Source organism: Sander vitreus, chromosome 15, assembly GCF_031162955.1.
Source record: "Sander vitreus isolate 19-12246 chromosome 15, sanVit1, whole genome shotgun sequence".
In the NCBI taxonomy this organism is placed as follows: Eukaryota; Metazoa; Chordata; class Actinopteri; order Perciformes; family Percidae; genus Sander; species Sander vitreus.
The window spans coordinates 19357975-19380809 of record NC_135869.1 but is presented as its reverse complement, the minus strand read 5'-3'; the positions used below and the strand labels follow the sequence as shown (position 1 = coordinate 19380809).

Sequence of the window (22835 nt, the reverse complement as noted above, 5' to 3'; positions counted from 1 at the left end):
AGGTTCACGTTAATCTTATGATGGACATGTGTTGTGATATTTAAACAAATGAACCGTCAACGGCGAAATAAAAGCCTCTTATTTACGAGAGCGGTCTGAGAGACCTCCAGCTTACAGCAAGGTGTCTGAGCAAGACTGGCTGAGCGACGAGCTAGAGGCCGGGGCAGGCGCTTGCTGGCTGTCGCCTCACTTCATGGAGGTTCTCAACTCTGAAAACTTTGAAGCAAATTGTCAATTCGGCATCAATTTTCGCAAGACTGCCTATGTTCGAAATCGAAACTGCTCATTTACAAAAAATGAACACAAATTTGTACAGCAGAACTTCTTGCCGCTCCTCTAATCATCCTCCCTCAGATTTATCCTGTGACCCATTTTAGGGGGGTTGGACTAATGTAACTGTATATAAAATATTCAAAACTAGCTCCACCTCAACCAGCTACAACATTAAAATGCTATCTATTTCGTTAGTGTCCTTTAACATTATTTTGTTGGAACTTGCTCTGACACGAGCTTGAGATTGACTCCTGCAATGGCGCCTGTGTTTGGCTTTGCCGCTGCCCTCTCGGCCCTCTCTGTCTCTCGGTCTCAGATACTTATTGTAATATGCCTTTTAATGCCACTATTCTTGTCCACAAATGTATCAGCAGCGCTGGTTTATGATCGACAAATGCTGTTGCTTATTAGAGCTGAAATGTCCAGTTGTATGGGAATCGGTGATCCACCCCCACTACCACCCTGTGTCCGCCTGTGCTTACCGGGCCACGACCTCACGCTCCACCGTGACTGGAGAAGGAAGCCTGCGCACCCACCCAAGAAGCGTGGTAAACGGAGGAGGCGAGGGACTAGAGCGGCCCTCCAGGTTAAACATCGGCGCATATGGAAATATTCCCATGCTGGCAACTGGATGGACTGTCTGCTCTTGGATCATAACCTTACATCTCTCTACCAACCAGGCGTTGCCTGGTCACGGAGCCTCGCCAGATCGTCCTACCTGCGGGCAGTGTTTCCGGATGCGCCCGGTGGATGGCTGAACAGGGATCCACCTCCCCTACACCTTGGCTGGGATCGTCGTGGCTTGCCTACGCTCAACATTATCGAGTGCACATCCTCTTCTACCTCTGAAGATTCAGTTTATAAAAAGAAGCAATATTTCTATTGACATGGCTCAATGCCTACATCTATGTTTCCAATAGCCTACAATGTTATGTTTACGACGGAAGACAAGTGGAGAAAAATATTTAACCAATAAAGGAAACACCTGCTTTTCATTTTATGACATTAAACCTTACCGTGTTCGCCAATATTACCACACACTGTATTCCAACCTCATTTATCTAGCAATCACGTAACACACGGAGCTTGTTCTGAACTGGTTTGAAACAACTTGCAACGGTGCACTCTTAAGACGAGTGTTGAAAACAACGTTCACCTTTCACCTTACACCAATTTCAAAACTGATCTTCTGATATCTGGGTGTATAGGTGACATAATATAGCCTATAGGCTACAACGAAAACAATTCAAAGGTTGGGCTCAAACTATTTTCTAATTTCTTAAACAGAACTTTGTATTGTAGGGGTTTCAAATACTTAGTTATCTTCCGTCGTAAACATAACGTTGTAGGCTATTGGAAACGTAGATGTAGGCATTGAGCCATGTCAATAGAAATATTGCTTCTTTTTATAAATCCAAGGAACTTGTTATTGTAGCCTAGCTGTTTGAGAGCCTCGAGATCACGTTTCCAGCCCAGGGTAACCAGTTGTTTTAGACCCATTTTTTCAGAATCCGTGTGCTGCCTGCTATAATTTATGACAAATCCTTGTACACAGATAGCGCAGAGGTGTAGCAGAAGATTGGAGTGCATGATATAGTTATGTTTTTAAGCCTAAATTAAGGTAACCTGTTGTTTCGGAGTACTCAGATAAACAGTGAGTCATGGCCTACTGAGAAAAAAGGAAAAAGAAAGTCATGTCCTGGAGCCTGACGTGGTTAACGTGATAGTGTAGTGGACAGCGAAGAGGACTCATATATTTTTATTTTTGCTGAGAAAGGTTTGAATCCAGCGCGACAAGGATCATCCTAATTACTTTTAAAACATATTTTTCCCGCCATACAATGTTATAGTAATGTAGGGCTCAGATATTCAGTTCAGTTCAGTGTAGTTTTTATTTGAGTTGCGACATGCAAAGGCCAGTAAAATGTTTATGAATATGTAGCGAATCTGTTGACGTGGGTAGGTTGATAGGTTTACACGGCATCTGGACAGGCTCGGAAACCAGTAGGTGGAAAAACCAGAAGGCACATAACACCGGAAACGTTTGACATGTCGGCGCATTATTACTCAAACAACTGCTGTTGCAATTTATCTCCCAGTTTGGCTGTGATTTTAAAACTATGGGTAAGGATGTTGAACTCTTAATGCAATCTTTTAATGACCTCTGCTCTTCTGTGTTGGACGAAGTGGCTCCTTTAAAGTTAAAATCTAAGCCCATCTGTAACGCCTCGCCTTGGATGACGGACGATGTGCGTTGTCTAAGGAGGAGGTGCCATAGGACTGAACACTTGTGGAAATCCACTGGGCTTGAAGTACACCGTCTGTATCTTAAGGAGCTTATGCAGGATTTTAATAATTTAGTTAAGAATTCCAGGTCGGCCTATTTTTCTAATTTAATCTCTTCTTCCAAGAGAAACCCCAAGGTTTTATTTGATACTATAAATAATATTGTCTCTCCTCCTGCCACTGTGACAACAATATGCTCACAAGATGACAGTAATAGGCTGCTGTCATTTTTTATTGATAAGGTAGAGTCTATTAGATCAAATATTCAGCCTGGGCCACACCTTCATGTAGACTGCCTTTCTTCACCTAGGCCTATTACCATTGAATCTTTTCAACCAATCAGCCTCCAGGAGTTGCTAAACTTGACCAAGAAAATGAAAATGTCCTTTTGTCAACTGGATATAATACCACCCTCATTATTTTCAAAAGCACTTCCTGCCATTGGCCCTAGTATAGTGGCTATTGTCAACTCCTCATTGGCCACAGGCTGTGTCCCGTCCTATTTTAAACATGCCACTATCCAACCTATATTAAAGAAGCCTAATTTGGACCCAACAGTGTAAAAAACTATCGCCCCATTTCAAAGCTGCCATTGTTGTCCAAAATTATCGAAAAGGCTGTGGCTAATCAACTTACAGCTGTTTTAGAGAATTTGGAGATATATGACAAATTTCAGTCAGGCTATAGGAAGAGACAGCCCTGGTGAGAGTCCATAATGACCTTCAGATGGCCTCAGACGTAGGTCTATGCTCACTGTTAGTACTTTTAGACCTCAGTTCTGCCTTCGATACAGTCGACCACCATATCATGATTAAGAGATTACATGAATGGGTGGGCATATCAGGTGTGGCCTTGGACTGGTTTGCATCCTATCTCTCAGATAGAACTTTTGATGTCTCTATTGGGGATTGCCATTCTGCATCATTGCCCCTGTCTTGTGGTGTTCCACAGGGTTCAGTGTTGGGCCCTATATTATTCATTTTATATATGTTGCCTCTAGGTCAGATTATTTGCAATTTTAACATTTCTTATCATTTTTATGCAGATGACATACAGCTCCATTTTACTTTTAGATAAAATGAGACATCCAAACTTACTAGGCTCCTAGATTGCATAGACGCCATAAACAACTTGCTGGCTGAAAGCTTTTTGCAGCTGAACCCAGATAAGACTGAGGTTTTAATCATAGCGCCAGACAGTGCTATTCCTCTGATCAAGCAGAACATTGGGCCTTTGTCATCTGCGGTCCAGCCCAGTCTAAGGAACCTTGGGGTGACATTTGACAAATCCTTATTTTTTGAAACTCACATTAAATCATTGACCAAATCCAGTTTTTTTCACTTACGCAATATTAGCAAATTAAGAGCTGTGGTCTCTCAGTTAGAACTGGAGATGCTCATCCATGCCTTCATTTCCTCCCGTATTGACTATTGCAATTCACTTTTCTCTTCACTCAATAAATCTGTCCTTCACCGCCTGCAATCCATTCAAAACGCTGATGCTAGCTTCTTACTAGATCAAACAGGCGCACCCATACCACCCCTTTACTCTACTCCCTTCACTGGCTTCCTGTAACCTACAGGATCCAATTCAAAATTCTCATCATAACCTATAGGGCTCTACATGGTCAGGCCCCTGTTTTAAGGGACAAGTGAAGACTCACCTGTTCAGGCTAGCTTTTTGGTAGCCTATGTCTTTCATTTATTTGATAATTGTTTCTGTTGTATTTGTATTTTATTCTATTGACTATTTTTACCATGTTTTTATTGTCTATGCACATTGTAAAGCACTTTGTGACCGTGTCTGTGAAAAGCGCTGTATAAATAAAATGTACTTACTTACTTACTTACTATTTTGAATAATCTTTGTCATATAATAATATACACTGACAGGGGACATTTTTCTGTTTTCAGTTCTTTTACTATTGATAATTTAAGTACATTTTGCAGATAATACTTTTAAATGCAGGACGTTTACTTGTAATGGAGTATTTTTATACTTTTTATTACACTTACAGTAAAGGGGACATATCATGAAAAATGCACCTTTTCATAAATGTTTTTTGGGGTATCTGGAGTGCCTACCAACCCACAAACTGTGAAATAAGACAACCCAGTCGGAAAACATGGGATTGAACAAGCCATTCAGGTTTGGCTCCATTTTTTTCTCGCAAGCCAATCAGAGCAGACTAGAGTTTTCGGGAGGGGGGTGAATACAGGTATATTCAGACCGACAGTTCAGAAGAAAAAAATTATGTTTTTTGAACAGTAAAGCATGTAAACATGTTTTAGTAGAAACATTTAGTAGTAAAGGATCTGAGCATCTCTTCCACCAATGGTGTGCGTCCTCCCTCTATGACAAGATAGGATAGCTTGATTGTAGCTGTTGCATAATACTGTGTATTTCAAGCCATATCTCAGCTAACACACAGCTGGTACACACACTATCATCACCATAATCGATTCCACATCTCATCATCAGAAATCTTTGTATCCCTTAATCCAGTGAGCTCGCTTGGAGATTGCTGACATTGCTCTCTGTACCATTTCTCACTAATGAGCTCATACATATCCTGTGTGTCTGCATGTGTCTCTGCATGTGTGTGCATATTTGCAATTTGCATGTATGTGAGTGGCATGTTTGATATCCTAATGCCTTTTGATGTTTAATTCACTAACAAGACTAGAAAGGCGTACAATCAGAGGAGGCACACAACAAATGGCACATATACAAGTCATGCATTAACTGCCAAGAGAACACACACACACACACACACACACACACACACACACACACACACACACACAAACACACATACAGCATCACGACATGTAACATCTGGGAGCTTAAAAACAGGAAATTCTTTTTCTTCTCTTTTTTACAGTCTGAATGTGTTTTATAATACAGCTAATACTTGTTTAATTCCTCCTTTAACATCAGTTGCCCGTTTGTATTTGCTGCCTGATTTACAGGCTATAAATCTGTCTTGTAGGCTCCTTAATGAGGTTACAGTGGAAAAGTCTGAACACGATGGCCCATTACAGTAAACACTGACAGGCTGATGCAGATGGAGAGAGAGAGAGAGAGAGAGAGAGAGAGAGAGAGAGAGAGAGAGAGAGAGAGAGAGAGATGTCACCCCACTAATTAAATCAGTAATGGATAGTCGGGTGAATGGATCTCATTTTACAGCAACAATTGCGAAGACAGAGACAAACCTAAAGACAACACTCACACTGTAAAAATGTTAGCTGAGAGATAAAAGAGATAACAATGAGCAGGTCAATGTGCTTTTTTTAATTGTTCCACTTTTTACAATCTTTTTCTGTTATCTTTTTCTTTCCAAGTCTTGACCTTACATTCATTTAACCTGTTTCTGTTTTTTGCTGTTGATGTATCTCATGTCAGTTCATCCGCCCTCAGTCCTCTGTCTTCTTTTCTTTTCTACTGAGTCACAGCTTCATTATTGTTTTTATCAGTGTCAGAAGACAGATTAGTTCCTACAAGTGACACGATTGATTACGTGAAGCGAATCTCTCCACTCTGGGACTTGGATGGCTGTCAGGGTCTGTGTGTGAGTATGTGTGTTTGAGAGAGAGAGTGTGAGCGTGTGTGTGCGTGCGTGCGAGAAAGAGAGAGAGAGAGAGAGATTGTAGACAAGTAGACGGGTTATGGTTTGGCAATGATTTGTCCATTTGACATTAGAAGACTTGAGCTGTTATATATTATGCTTAGCATTACAACCATGGATGTAGCATCTGTGACGTCACCCATTGGTTTGTGGACTTATGCTTTAAAGCCTTGAGTCTGGCGATACAGACGTCGCCATCTTGGTTTTTTGTAACCAGATGTCACAATTTTTGACGAGAAGGTGGAGCTGGGGAGGATGGCGCGGCCAAGCCAGTGTTGTTTATGGTTGCAATGGAGCTGTGCTAAGCTAAACGCTAAAGGGGGAAAGTTGCAGATTTTCAACCCTTCTGAAGAGAGTCATCCAATGGAGATTTACCGGCAGGTAAACGCAGACTTACGGGTACTTTGACCATTCAGACTTTCTCTTGAGGTACCAGCTAACCGTAGCAGTAGCTAGCTTGCTTGGTTAGCATAACGCTAAACAAGACATTTTTAGGCGACCAAATGTTCCAATTAACTTTGATGAAGTGAAAAGTTTAAGACAAAAACATGAACAACACCCAAAAACAAGTTCACAGCTATTTTAAAGCACACAGTGCCATGGATACACATTTATCCTAGTGGCATCTCACGGTATTAAAGCAAAAAAGCATTTTCACCATAGACCACCTTTATAAAAGAGACTTTGGACACACCTCCAACTGCAATCAAGTATTACTCTTTGTATCATGAATTTTGAATCCATGAAGGTTTTTATATTTGTAAAACCTTTTAAAAATCAGTTTTAGAGTGTGTGATGTCATCCCACTAATGCACTGGGCTGCACAATGTGGAAGCAAACCTGGAGCTAGAAAACATTTTCTGCTTAAGCGCTCAATGATTAATATCATGCAAGTGAGTCAGGTATTCAGTTCCTGTAATACTTCCATTGGTTAGTCACACAGTTTTAAGCCAGTGTGCGTGAAGTGAAGTGAACTTGCTACTTTCCTAAAAGCAAAACCAATCAGTTCATTCATTTGCATTTACTTAAGTTTCTAAAGATATGGAATAAATAACCAGAGATGTTTTCTTTCTATCAGCAAAGCATCACATCCACAACCACAGAAGCCAGCAGGTTTGGCAGGTGAAGCTGTCTGTCCTCCCTCTGTGTAATTGACAGAGTTTATTCAGCGAGGCACACTGTGGCTGGTTGACAGCTTTGATGCCACCCACCTGCACACACCTCCTCCCCTCCACTCTTTGCTTACTCTCCGCTGACTTTTAATCTATCACTGAATTTAATTATCACCATAGCAACTGTACAGTTGTTCACTTTGTTTCCCCCAAGCCCCTGATCTCTCTCACACACACATGACTTCATGCATGCATTCATTCATGTAGTACTTCATAAACTATCAGTAATGTATCATGATCAATAGTATCTCATTCATGACTTAATGCAGGAACAATACGTTAATTAATGCATCAATTAAAGATGCAGTAGGTAAGACTTATAAAACTAACTTTCTGTCATATTTGCTGAAACTGACCCTATGTTCCAGTAGAACTACATAAAGCAGTTAATTTAAAAAAAAAAAAACCTGGCTCCTCTGGCACTACCTGCAGCATGTAGATGTGATTTGCAAAAATCCACCGCTCCCTGTTCAGATGCACCAATCAGGGCTAGGGGGGGTGTCTAACTGCGTGTCAATCACTGCTCATGCACACACATTCATTTTACCTTGTGGGGGGAGGGGCCTAGGAGACCATTTGGCCTCTAGCAGAAAGGGGGGAGGGACTGAGAAGTTGTTGATGTTCAAATTCTTTAACTAAGTCCTGGATCTTCACAATCCTACCTTAAAGTATTTCAATCATCATGATTTCTGATTTATAAAGGATGTTCATGTCTTCTTTAGAGGTAAATCAGTAGTTAAAGTAACAGGCTAAAGAAACGGAATTGTAGTGTTGTAATCATGATTAACTATACATTACTTTTCATTACTTCATCAGTTTGTGGCCCTTCAAATAAAGTGCTGACCTGGTCCATCTTTAACATTGATAAATAAGATATGAATAATGGTGGCATATGCCCCAATCTTTGTGACCCCTCAAATAAAATAAAAATGTCACATTTCTTGTTTTCAGATTCTTAGAAGTAAGTACAAAGTAAAATTTATAAATATCCTACTTGGCTGAGCATTGTTCTCAGGCATTACTTTTAAGTGCCCTATGTTGTTGTGAATAAAGCAAATATAAAAAATGCATCTGCAGTATGCTGTATTTTTCATCATCATCATCAATTGCCTTTCATAAACAAGGTGCACACACTTAATATCATCAAGCCACATAGGGATTTCCTCTCTACTTGTTTCCCTCCCCTCCACTCTTTGCTTACTCTCCGCTGACTTTCAATCTACCACTGAATTTAATTATCATCATATCAACTGTACAGTTGTTCACTTCCCCCAAGCCCCAGATCTCTCTCTCTCACACACACACACACACACACACACACACACACACACACACACACACACACACACATTGTGGCTAATATCCAGTGTGTGTTTGTTACAGTAATGCATAAATAGTTCCACAGACAGAGCTTCATTGCATAGAATCACTAAATCAATTCAGCTGTTCAGTCTGTATGTTTTTTTATTCTAAATCCTTAGGGTGAAGATTTGGAATGTTTTGATGTGAATTAGAGACAAATTATGACTTTGTCTTTGACTTTGTCTGCTAAGGTAAAAAAAAACAATTGCTTAGTGTTACCTATAAGTGCAGGTGGTAATCGACAATTCTTTCATTCTTCAAGCAAAAGTGCTAAATATTTAAATATGTTTTGGTCCAGCTTCTTAAATATGAAACACATACATAACATAAACATACAGTTTCATTGTTTTACAAGAAAGGGGAGATGTGTGTGTGTAACTGATGGTAAAGTGGCATTTTACTTTAAGCTAATTATCCTTTCTTTTTCCTTTTCAAGTGGCCCTGGAGAAATGCAGTGTGCTGCTTAGGGACACTTCGGTAGGCAGAATACTTGACAACAACGTCTCTAAACATAATCATGTCAAATCAAACAAGGATGAAGATCACAATGTGTGTACTTATGAAGCATCATATGGGTGAATTACACTTTGTCTATGTAGCCATCAACCCAATTTGTATGAAGCCGATGGGAAGGCAGCTCTGTAGGGTCGCCTGTTAACCAATTAACCCCAGACATCAGCCTCTCCACTCTGCCCTTCACTTTTTATGGCGATAATGTCCAATTAGTTATTAGATATTGTTACCTCTGATGGCGATGCGCCTGTCAATGCCTGACTATAATTAGCAAGACCCGCGTTTGGCATATTGTCACTCTGCTCTCATCATCCACCTCTTCCCCTTTCTTCTGCTTGATGTGGCCCTTGTTACGCTCCAAGGAATTCGGCAGCAGCATCATCTCGCCTCACTGAAACCAACTTCCCTGGTTTCGCCTCAGCAGCTCTGTCTGTTAATGTCGACGGTTTGTCCGCTGGCATCTTCCCCCAGCAAAGCATGATGTCCAGTATTTAAATGGCTGAGATGATGTTTCACAGATCCGAGCTACAGTGATGACTTAGCAAGTCAGTTTTTAGATGTGCCACACTCCACTTTTAGATATTTCATATGTATTCTATTTGTCAGTGCTTCAGCTCCATGACTAACTTGTTTTGGATCTTACATGATTGACTGTCTATTAGTGATTTGTGTGTCATGTATATATGCTTCTCATAACAGGCATAGCTTCAACAACAGAAACAAACCGAAGGGAAAAGCTCTGTGGTGTTTGTGTGTGCATGTGTGTTTGCATGTGCATCTAAAAGAACTGGCAGCGATGAGTTTCCTTCAGTCTTCTCTCAGCTCCCAGGCATTTTACCCATGGATGCATTACTGAACAATGTTACCAGGCCCAGGGGCCCAAAGGGCCTGTAAGCCACCACCTCTGTCTGAAAAGACTGTTATAAATATTTGTTTCACTGTCAAAGGATCATCATGCTGCATATTGACACCATGCAACATGATTTGCATGGTGTCAAAGAACTCTTCAGATTTATTCTCAGCTGGAAGAAATCAAAAGCATCTACAACTGTGTATTCACTTGACCAAATGGTTGATTTTAATGTGGGAGCGTGGGCCACAATGAAAGCTGCCAAGAGTGCTGCCTCTTCAAGTGTTTGCACATTTAAATATTATGCATATTCTTATTCTGTTTAATACGTAATTAGAAGTAAAAGAAGCAAACAGGCTCCATTTGTTGCCTTTATATTGAGTCTCACGCATAGAGTAGAGATGTAGGGGAGCACATATGTTTTCTTTATGTCTTCTTTTGGCAGAGCCTGAAATGTCTGTGTTTAAGTGGACTTATGGTGTAAGCAAGACGTTTAATACTGAGCTTGACTAGTAACAAATACAATTTCTGACAAACTATATGGGCCCTGCGAACATAAAGACACTTTTAAATTGCAGATGATGCTGCAGGAAAGAGAAGCTTGTGCAGAGAGAAATTTAGGTTCAACTGTATTGTTATTTTGGAGTTTATACTTTGTGTTGTTTTAGTATAGTCATAATCTCTCCATGCTTTGAGAGCAAGAAGAGAGATTATTTTGGGTCAGAAGAGGTGAGACGGAGAGACAGAGAAGGGTTTTTTGTGCGTCTGAGCAATTGTTCAGTTCAGTTCAGGTTGTTAAATGCATGTGCGCTTTTCAAGGTTTTTGCACCAACACAAGGCTCTGATTTGGCCTAAAGGGTGGAATAAATGCATGATGCATGCAGAAAACGCAAACACATGCAGAAGCCCAGAGCGCTGAAGATAATGTCTTCACACCCGGCCTCTTCCTGCAATGGGTTGCACTGAGTCGAAGGCTCGGTTTGACTGTGAGTGGAAACCCTGCCATTTTAATTTCACCCATGGCTCCCAGGATAAGGGGAGCACAAACAGAGAGACAATGACACAGAGTAAAAGAAAGAAAGAAAACTGAGAGAGAGAGAGAGAGAGAGAGAGAGAGAGAGAGAGAGAGAGAGAGAGGCTCGAAAGTGAGAAACAGGGCTCGCTGTCTAGAGACTTAGAGGGGAAGGGAGTGAGGTAGAGGGCTGATAAAGAGAAAGAAATAGAGATCAGGGAGAGTCCCTAGTGTCTGTTGTTCACTCAGCAAGTCTCTTTTAAGATAACTTCAATGTTCCCACAATTGAAAAGTTGAAAAGAATGCAGTCAGGAGGCGAAACTGGTTTGCAGAAGTTGGGAGACCCAGGAGACAAGGGGCAAGACCACTACACCATCTGTTTTTTCCCCCCGATAAAAGCCTTCGGGAAAGGCCCCAGGAAATGAGCAAAAATAGGCAAGCCCACTAAAAGGAGAACATGCTAATTAGACTTTTCTGGGACCCTCACTCACGCCACTGACTAATTTCCCTGCCAATAAGACCAACTCCCTCCTCTTTCATACACTTTCCTTCTATGTCTTTTGCTCCTCCTTCTTCTTCTGCCGTCACATTCTTTGCTTGAAAAAAAGGGGGCGCTTTTTAACAATGTGTGCCTACTCACTAGTCAGTGGCCTGTATAATTACACATGCAGCCATTCTGACACATTTCAGCGTGATGGAGGCGACGCTGGTGGGGGTTTATCCACTCTCATTTGCAGGGCTTTAATTAGGGCCATGTTTGTTTTGTGGCGATTGTAGAAATTAGCTAACCTCAGCTATCACAATAGTGACTGGAGAACTTACGAATCGATTTCCGACAAATAAAACTTGAATGACATGAATACTGTATGTGCTGCAGAAACCATTTTTTTTATAATCTTATCCTGTTTCTTATTCTTGGAAACCTATCAGAGCATCAATCCCCAATTGCTCAGCTCGATTTTTACTCAGCCTCATTGCCAGACGTTCAGGCCAAGATAAACAGTTGTTCAGTTACGCTGCTTCTGGCACCATACGATCACTGTACGTTGAGTATTTGCGCCCTAATAACACTTGAAGACTGAAACGGGGAGGATGCTGGGACGGCTTCCAGGATGACAAGATGTAGAGAACTGACATCAAGCACGAAAACACGCAAACCTTACACGTTCCCACGCACTGATAATGGCGTGACATCTCCTTTCCAGCTGGATATTTCTTTCTTTCCTCCCTTCTTTTTTTCTTTCTCTTTGCATCAGTCTCGTCCACTGATGATATCATAGATACAACGTATCATACAGCTAAAACTCAACCACAGTACATAGAAATTAAAGTGAAGTGCTGTTCAGTGTAGTAATGAGGCAAGAAAGTCAGCTCTGTTTGGATGCTCTTTGCAATCATTCATTTCTGAGGGAGACATTAAGCAACAGATGTTTTAAGAAAGGTCCATCTGTTTTCCCTTAAACAAAAATGTTGAATTTTCATTCCCCTTTTTTTCCTATAACACTACAGTTGACCCTCTAAACCTCAAACTATGCCATCTGAATGATCTGAGGGCTTTGTGGCCTCCAGAAGTAAAAGGTTGTGCCTGTTTAGAAGAAACACAATGTAAAATGTGTTTAAAAAAAACAAAACATTGTGGAGTTTACCAGTGGGGAAAAAGTAAATGTAGCACTATCATGAGGACAACATTTCAGTTTGTCCCATTCTGCACTCTATACAAAACTAAAGACATCCTGATCAGCCTCAGTTGTTGTTTTTGAAAACAAAGATATGTTAAAAAAAAAAAAAGAATATCGATATCTGAGATTTTATGGTTTTTCCATCTCTCTCTTTGTTGCTCAGGACCCCCGAAGCAAGCACAAGTTCAAGATTCACACATACGGCAGTCCCACCTTCTGTGACCACTGTGGTTCGTTGCTTTACGGGCTCATTCACCAAGGGATGAAATGTGACAGTAAGTACACACCCTGTGTGTGTGTGTGTGTGTGTGTGTGTGTGTGTGTGTGTGTGTGTGTGTGTGTGTGTGTGTGTGTGAGAGAGAGAGAGAGAGAGCGTGTGTGTGTGCACCTGTGTTGAATATGCTGTGCTGGTCAGCGCTAATGAGAACAGATGGGAATAGACTGTTACTGTACTGCTCCCAGCCACATATGCAGGCCAGGCAGAATTCACTGTCCTGCCCTACTCCTCCTCTTTGCGCTCCCATTCTTTCCACCCACACTCCTCTATCAACTCTTCCCTTCTTTCTTTACATGTATGACCCCCATTCTGTACTGTATTCTCCTGATTTTAATTCTCCGTTTTGGCCCCACTTCTTCTCTTTCTTCCCTCTTTGCTTTCCCAATTCTGTTCTCTGTACTCCCACACATCCTCCCCATCCTTTTCCTTTACAGTACACCATGCTTTTTTCATTCCCCTTTACATTTTGTTCCTCCTCCTCTGTATCCCTTACTGTACCTCATCTGTCCCCTCTTGTCTCCACGCCGTCTCCATCCATCGTCCTCCCTCCCTATCGCCTCCTCTTACTCTGTCCATCCATCTGTGGGTCTCTGTTGGTGGCCTCATCGCAGATGGTAATGGGGGCACACCAAAGAAAATTGATGCAGGGAGTCCATCGCCATTACGCGAGTGGTGAGGGAGGAGGGTGTGTGTGTGTGTGTGTGTGTGTGTGTGTGTGTGTGTGTGTGTGTGTGTGTGTGTTTCCTAGAATAGGCCTATCCAACCCAGTGTGACACAGTGGAGTTAGTCCACTAGATGGTGAGCTCATCTACTCATAGTGATGATATCATTTCTGTTAATGTGGTGATTACTTATATTTAAGTGCTACACAGTACCTTTAACAAAAGCAGTGGCTTTTGATTACTGCTTTCACTCACTTAAAATAAACATTTCTGCACTCAATCATCTCCAAAGCAAATATTTTGCAGCCTTTCGTGCATGTTTGTGGGTCCAAAAAGAAAATAATCACTGAGCCCAGGAGTTACAGGCTCAGTCCCGGTACTCTAAAAAATGTTGAACTTATTGCAGTCAACACTAGATAGACATTGACTTTACTGCAGTGGAAAGCTTCCAAAAGATCCAGAACCACAGCAGCGCTTCATCAAACTGCTAAATGTGACAGTAAAAATATTTTATTCCTACTCACAAACGTTAGATGTCTCTTAAGTTGAACAGAGTAGACTTTGCCTGCAGTACAGAAACAGAGGTGAGGACATTAGAATGACTGACTCACAATTAATAATATGTTATCTGAAGCAATATGTGTAATGTTTTGGCAGCAGCTGCAAAACCTACATTTGTTTTGTTTTCGTATTCCTCAAGGATGCAAACAAGAATAAAGCTGAAATTGATTTTGTTTTTTGTAATTCAAGGCAGAGCTCCCTGCAAAATGTTGTGCTTACTCTTTGTCTGCTGTCATCGAGATATCCGTAGAAAAAAGGTTGATTTTAGTTTATTTTCCCCACTACATCACACTAACTCTTTTTGCACATTTTCTTCAGAGGCAGAGGCTTTTCCACACATAAGTGCATCATAAATTGCATTAAACTTGTTAAATTCAGCGTAATGTGCAATCTTACACTCACTTATACTAACCTGCCCTCCCTTTCAACCTCAAATGCATATAGAACAAGGAAAGAGGTACATTTCATTGTTATGTGGAGTGCCTAAAAAAAAGTCCCCTTACAGATAAACTCAACACACCTCATTCTGTCTCTTTCTAGCCTGCGACATGAACGTGCACAACCAATGTGTGGTCAACGTGCCAAGCCTGTGTGGGACGGACCACACGGAGCGTCGGGGTCGCCTCTTCCTCAAGATCGAGGTCAGCTTGGACAGGCTACACGTCACAGGTTGGTCTTATTCTTAATCAGTGCGTAGTCTTGTGTTGTACAGTACTTTATAGGCTACTCAGTCTCAAATGATGAGAGACATACAGTAAGCAAAAGGTTCCCTGATGTGACTGTGAGTGGTTGATTTTCAGACCACTGAAAGAAATCTCTCTGGTGTAGACTTGAGTTAATGAACTAATCAGAATTTTTTTTTTTATTCTGCCTCTAGCCAGATGCTAGTGCTAAGTGGTCACTCATCCACTCACTCAGGAATACTGAAAGGATGCTGAGAAACTTTTCTCTGTCAGTGCAGGCTCTTCAGACACTTCACTCTGTTTCCAATGTTTTTGTTATGGCTCCGCACCAGTGATAGCCATGGCCGAAGGCATTATGTGTGTATGTCTGTCCGTCCGTACGTCCCATCCTCGTGAATGCCATATTTCAGAAAAGCCTGGAGGGAATTGCTACTACTACAAACGTCCACTTGGACTCAAGGATGAAGTGATTAGATGTTGGTGGTCAAAGGTCAAGGTCACTGTGAGCTCACAAAACTTGCAAAACTTACAACAAAAATTATGACAACATTCCACACAAATGTCTAATAGGATCAAATGATGAAGTGATGACATTTTATATCCAAGGTCCAAGTCAACTTCACTTTGACATCATCACAATGTGTTATAAAAAAAAACACTTTTCTGGCCACTATTCAACTCGGCAACAGAAGCTGAGACATTTGGTCAGATACTGAATTAGTGACCCTAAACTTGGATGCCCACTTGAAACTGTAGTGATTGTATAGATCTACTGTGCTGTCGGGTTGAAGAGGCGTGTGAAGCATCCACGTTTTGGAGTTTGGTAATCCACTACAAGCTCATTGGTTTTGCTGATATTGAACTTCAGGTGATTATCTGCATGCATAGGGTGACCTTTAGCTCACCCAGTAAGAGCGTGCGCTCCATGTAGAGTCCTTTGCAGCGGCCCAGGTTCGAGTCCGACCTGCGGCCCTTTGCTGCGTGTCATCCCCCATCTCTCTCCCACCTTTCCTGTCTATCCACTGTCACTATCTAATAAAGGGAAAAATGCCCCAAAAAATAATCTTGAAAAATCATTGCATTATCACAATCAGGTCAAATAAAACAATGAACAACTAAATCAGTAAATAATGATTGTGTGATTCTGGAAAGTCAGCTGGAAGAACTGTAATGTGCATGCTCTACGGGCCCAATTCTTTTCAGCAAAAAGCAGTAAGCAACTTTCAATGGAAGGAATCAGGTGCCATTCCTACTGTAATGCATCAAGGTGAAATTGGACTGCTGCACCCAGGGAATTAGGCATACTGTGATTCCAGAAGGTTTTACCTGAAACGAGAAGAAATCTAACTTAATTTAAAATGAATAACTTAAATTGAAAATGAATTAAACTGTAGCTTTGTGTAGCACCTGTGTGTGTGTGTGTGTGTGTGTGTGTGTTCAACACCTCCAAATTATCCTGTCAGTCAAGAGCAGCACCTGAAGTGGAAAACTCTCCGGTGTTAAAACCCCTTTGGCAGGTAGAGAAATTGCTGCCGGGTTACTTCCTTAACCTCTCTCTTGCTGTGCCACACAAACACACACAAACATGGGGAGACAGCGGTGGTCAGGGAATATGAGTGCCAGGGCCAAAGTGTTTTTAACTCAGTGGGGATCAAACAGGAATAACCTCCGGCTGCAGCAGTGATAGAGTTGCAGACATGATTGACTTAGAAATAGTTGCTTTCATAAAAATGTTTGTTTTTTATAGTCATCCAGATGAAAAGAAATAGGGAAGGTGAGGAAACTATAGTCACAGTTGGCTTACAGCATTTGTTCGCTCTGCTTTTCAGTTTTATTATATTGCAGTCTTTTTATTTGCCCTGCTGCCACTGATGTACTGGGATCATAAAAATGGCCCTGGTATTTGTAACACCCCGGCCCTATTTTTAAACCACAACAACCCCACCCAAACATTGATAAAAAGCAACAAAAAAACATATCGTCTGAATAGAATGCAGAAATTCGCAACACACACTGAAACAACTAATTATTAACTAATGATTTGACAAAGGATTTTTTGGCTACTTGAGGGCAAGCTGTAACGTACCTCTTAAACTATTGTGGCAAACTTGTTAACTAACAGTTACAACACGCCCCTTATACCTAAATCAAAGAACAGGTCAATTTCCAATGACTCCCAAATCAACAAATACGAGCGCTCTATTAAACGACGTGATACGGCCGCACGGTGGCTATTTTAATCATGCTTAAGATGCTTAAACATGTTTTGAACACGTAGTAAACGTGAAACTGAACTAGTTAAAATTAGGCAACAAAAATACGTTTAGTAAAAACTAACTAAAATGGGGAGGTAAAACAGACTTCAATGTGTCACGGACAAAAGTAAAGTTAATTCCAAAGTACGGTTAATTCCAAAAAGCAACAGTTGGAACAGGACACAAAGTCCTGTGTTTGTTTAACCCATCCGCCACTCCCCCACCCTGCCTCCTGAAGCTAGGTTTATGGTAGCCGCGGTGTTCTTGGCGTGAGGGGCACGCTCCGTAAAATGACATCACCACGGCTGTCGTTTCTAGCGTAAAAGCACCACAAGCTGTCGCAGCGCGTGATCGTGCACCTCTGAATTTTTGTAACTGCGCGTGCTGCACTTTCAGTTCAACACGGACGGCTGGGAAGAACTGGTTTGTCTGTACAAACATCTGTGTTATTGTGTGTTAAACGAGCTGTGTTATTCTCCATGTACAGACCACAGGGAGTCAAACAGCCTTAAATATGTGTTTAGAGAGAGACACCACACTGGGAAAAGAAGAAACATTTAGCTGGAGAGTGTGGAAAAACATGAGAGATCGTTCTATCAAAACAAAAAAAAGCTTCATGTAAAGAGTGTTCTTCACAGTGTTACAGGCAGACAGTCATTTCGATTTGGAGATAAACAACAGTCACGTTAATGATTAGAGTAGATAAATGTAATGTTTCGCGGTACATCAGTGTTTTAACATGGTTGTGTTTACTACTGTTGCTAGGCAGCCTGCTTTCCTTAACTTCAGGTTTCTTCTTCTCTACTACTTCTTGCTCATTCACAGATTATTTTGTGTGTACACACTCTGGTGTTTGGAGAGTACTGCAACAAACAATGCGTTGAGCATAAATGTGTAAATCGTGCGTGCTCGTAGGGCACACGCCATCTATGGCGGCCTGCGCACGGTGTCGAACGCGAGTATACCCGCACCTTTAAGCTTAATGTGGTGCTCTTGTACTTTGTAACCTCACTTCATTTGCTCTTGCGATAATTACTAAAACCACGACTGGTCGCTGCCTAACAACAAATGTAAATATGAGTCGTTATGAGCTGCTTGCACAATCAACCTATAGGGTTGTTTTCTGGGGTGAGGATGGGTTGAACAGTTGTGTTTCTGTCCACCTGACGAATTGAAGTCCTGCTTAGCTCTGTTTTTGTCCCCACCAACTCCGGAGAAAGTATCTGTATTTTTAGCTGCTAAATGTTCCACTATGTTCACCAGCTAGTCGCCAACTTTGTCTGTTGTGTGCTATCGTACAGAGATACCAAACGACACCAGCTGCCTGCTGCTTGAAACAATGCTGACGAGACTGGTGAGACTGAAGCAAAACAGTAACTATGTAGGGCACAAAACCAAAACAATGAGCGGAATGTAATAATGATGGACCAGTTTAGACAAAGCATGGACTGTGATTGACAGAGAAAAGAAGATAAAGATCAATACTGAGAACAAGACAAGGAGGAAAAGACGGCAGAGGAAGTCAATGTTTTGCAGTGGTTTTTTCCCCCTCCTCTATAATGGCAGCGGTCTGAACAGTGAAGCCTCAGCTTGTTCTCCAGCTCCCCTCCAGCTCCCACAGAGAAGTGGCGGGCCTTTGTGGTTCACCACACCGATGCCGTGAACTTGATTAAATCTTTCCAGCCAAGAAAACAAACATATCCCCCGGTCTCTCTCGCTCTCTCTCTCCTCTTTTCCCTCTATCTCTCCTCTCCATCTCTTCGTTCAATATTGACATTCGCTGGTACCTTCTTCTAACCTGTTCCTTTGAGACATCAGCATATCTCCACCCCTCCACCCCCCCTTGTCATCTATTTCCCCTCTAGATCTGCTGAGCTCCTCAATAAGACATCAACATCTGTCCTTTCTTCTATCATCCTTTCTTTTTCTACCAGTTGAATCCATTGCTCAGTTGAGTGACTTGTCCTTTCCCTTCTGGCCCTAATATCCTTCTTCTTCTACATCCTCTGTCTGTTACGCTCTTCCTCTACCTTGTTTGCTCGTTTCTTTTTTCACTGTAAATACCTCCTTCATCCTTCTCTTACTCCTCTTCATGATCAACGTCTCTTCAAGCAAAAGCGATATGAACAACCTGTGGGCATTAGCAGAGGTTTATTCTGGAGTTTTAAAAAAGGCAAACACAAACATGCCATTGTCCCTTTTTGGCCTGCCTACACACACACACACACACACACACACACACTCATAGGGCATCTGAGGATCGGGACAAAGTGAGCACACCGCAGTTTACTCAGGGTGAAATTTCCTACCACTGACATGTTCGCCTTAGGTTTAAAGCACATTTGACTGACAACTCATAGCACCATCATAGCACCATATTACAAATAGAGGCTTACATTAAAATTTGTAATTGCAGTGTGACCAACACATCTTATAAATAGATTGTGTTACTTTATATTGCTGCTTTTGGCTGTCGACTTAGCAGATCTCATTATCCATCAGGCCGTTTAATAATTTCCTTTATAACTATATCCTAACCCTTTATCAGTAAAAGAAATATCACTGTTTTATTAAAGGTCCTGTATTGTTAAAAGTGAGATTTCCCTTTCTTTTTCAGGTCGAGGGGCTATATAAATAATGTGAAAGTATCAAAACGCTCAATTCACAGAGTCAGAGACAGAGACACACAGCCCGTATTCAGAAACGACGCCTTTTTTTATTTAACCTTTATTTATCCAGGGGAGGTTCACTGAGAGGCAGCCTCTCTTTTGCAGGAACGCCCTGATCACATTCACACAGTTGCACACATTCACACCTGGAAGCTGCCCAGCACAACCGCAGTCTGATCTGCTGGCCACTGAAGTGGTTGGGGTTAAGGGCCTTGCTCAAGGGTACCTCAGTGGTATTAATGAGGGAGGGACAAGCGCTTTCTTTCACTTTCCCACCTAGATTTTATCGGATTTTTATCCTATTGAACCGACGACTTCCCGGTCACGCTGACCAATCAGAGCATACTGGGCTTTTCAGGAGGGGGACTTAAAGAGACAGGTGCTAAAAGGGAGCGATTCAGACAGAGGGTCAATACAGGTATATTCAGACAGTATGAGAAAAATTGTTTTTTGAACATTAAAGCATGTTAGTAGAAACCCAAAATACACAAAAATGAGCATGATATGGGACCTTTAAGGGAGTGTGGGTAGAAATTTCATAATTACACTTCCTTAAAGTGCTCATATTATGCTTTTTGCCTTTTTATCTTTCCTTTATTGTGTTATATATCTTTTTTTGTGCATGTTATAGGTTTACAAAGTGAAAAGACAGCTCTGTTGTAGTCCAGCCTTTACTTCCGTGACAAACGTGCGTCACTTTGTTACACGTTATAATGCTCTCCTAGCTGCTAGCGTGGCACGCCCTCATACTCTGCTTCTTAATGGCTAGTAGTCCTTACCTAGCTACTGCGCATGTGCGACTCCCAACAAAGATGGTACAGAAGTGTGATGCCTCACTCTGCAGCTAAAACAGAGAGCTCAACACACAGGGTGAAAAGAGGAGCTGCAGCAATGTGCAGTACAACAAAAATATGGTGTTTCTTTAAAAATTAAATCATGTAAACCTATTCTGGTACAACCTCTAAATACAATTATGAACCTGAAAATGAGCATAATATGAGCACTTTAAAATGACCACAACCACCTAAGGTTAATTTTCTCCCTTCACTCTGTGTGTGTGTGTGTGTGTGTGTGTGTGTGTGTGTGTGTGTGTGTGTGTGTGTGTGTGTGTGTGTGTGTGTGTGTGTGTGTGTAATGTATGCATTCCGATCTCTCCATCCAGCTCCTGTTTGGCCGTGCAGCTTTCCTCTTCAGATTATCAGGCATTCATTGGTTGCACATGGCATTGTTATGCAACAACACATTTGAATTTCAAAGCCTTTTTCTGAAGATTACACTGTCGGTCCACTGCAGCCCCTGCACGCAACCGCCCTGGGATCCAGATCATATGTCATTTATAGCTGTGGCATATTTATATTTTATTAAAGCATTCAGTTCATCTTCTTTGTGTTCCCGAAGAATGTCAAAAAATATCATAAGGTTAACTGTGTTTGTGCAGACTTAATTTTCAGCTCAGACTTATTCTCTTCAGTTATTCTGATAGCATTAAGTACAGGGAAATAACAGCAGAAATTATCTGAGATATAGGACAATAAATAAGCATTTTAGAGAAGAAAGAAATTAAAAACTTTGTCATTCATTATCTACAAAGGTTTCAGGCTCCTAAAGTCTCATCTAAGTGCCAGTGCACATTTTTATGTTTTTGTTTTTGTAAAAGGCAGAATATTTTACTCCTGTGTGACCCGGTGCACGATGGTTACACAATGGTTACATGATGGTTGCACAATGGATGCACGATATTTGCACAAAAAACAGCAGAGTGGATGTATGCTGGTAATTTTGCGTGACATAAACAGCAGCCTTGTATCAGTGATAGTGGATTAGTGAAGTCTCTAATCAAGTTCAAAGAGACATAATATACAGTAAGTCTGCTTTTTCTGTCTATATCAGGTGTTCTACTCCAAACTAGTGATAAAGACAAAACACACACACACATACACACGCACACACATACAGACACTCATTTTATTGGTAACTACTTCATAAGGAGCGATGGGAGGGGAGGATAAAGAAGGAAAGCAGCTCTTGTATCTAAGCAACAACAGACAGCAGAGATGGTCCTTGATCACTGCTGCTGATGATGTTTTATTTTGTGTGTATGTGTGAGAGAGAGAGAGAGAGAGAGAGAGAGAGAGAGAGAGAGAGAGAGAGAGACTGCACATGCACAAATACATTTACTGTGTTTGTAACTTGCACACACACTTACAGTACCTATCCATCATCATCTGTTTTTATACATTGTATTTGTTTATTTGAGTGTGTGTGTGTGTGTGTGTGTGTGTGTGTGTGTGTGTGTGTGTGTGTGTGTGTGTGTGTGTGTGTGCGCGTGCGTGTGTATGTGTGTGTTTGCCTCATTGTGTGTAAGATATGAAGATGCTTTGGCGTCGTTTGGCGCCAGCGTTGCCATGGAAGTGGCTGCTGCCTTTAACGGTGCCATAGCTAGCGGAGGGGAGGATTTAGATGAGAACGTGGGATGCTGAGATTTACCTTCTCCTCCTTATACTTTATTGTGTGTGTGTGTGTGTGTGTGTGTGTGTGTGTGTGTGTGTGTGTGTGTGTGTGTGTGTGTGTGCGCACGTCTACGTAAGAGACAGAGAGACAGGGAGGGGAATTACCTCAGCTGAGATTGTACTGTGTGAACTATGAGGTTGAAGCAACACATTCATGAACAAGGTAAAAACTTCTGACTCTGGCTTGTTTTGTCAGATATGCAACTCAAATTGCGAGACCTACACTGCCCTCTACTGTATGACACTGGAAGAGCATGAAAACATTTAGTTATTGTAACATGCAATATAACAATATTACTACTTTATTGTCCTTCATGCTTTTTTAACTTTATGATCTAAATTCTGTGATATTTTTTTCGTGTAATGTTTGGTATTGTTTTTTGTTTTGTTTTGTGTTTGCTACTCCCTCAAACCTAAGAATAATGCCCACAATAGTAAATCCA

At 41.4% G+C, this 22835-nt stretch overlaps 1 protein-coding gene across 1 annotated transcript in view; it reads left to right on the top strand.

Annotated features, from left to right (window-relative positions):
- prkcab (protein kinase C, alpha, b) overlaps positions 1–22835 on the top strand; it is a 102937-nt gene that overhangs the window by 61162 nt on the left and 18940 nt on the right. The window contains exons 4-5 of the mRNA XM_078269861.1: positions 12939–13050; positions 14816–14944. Of these exons, the coding sequence (XP_078125987.1) occupies positions 12939–13050; positions 14816–14944 (241 nt within the window). The remainder of the gene's footprint in view (positions 1–12938; positions 13051–14815; positions 14945–22835) is intronic.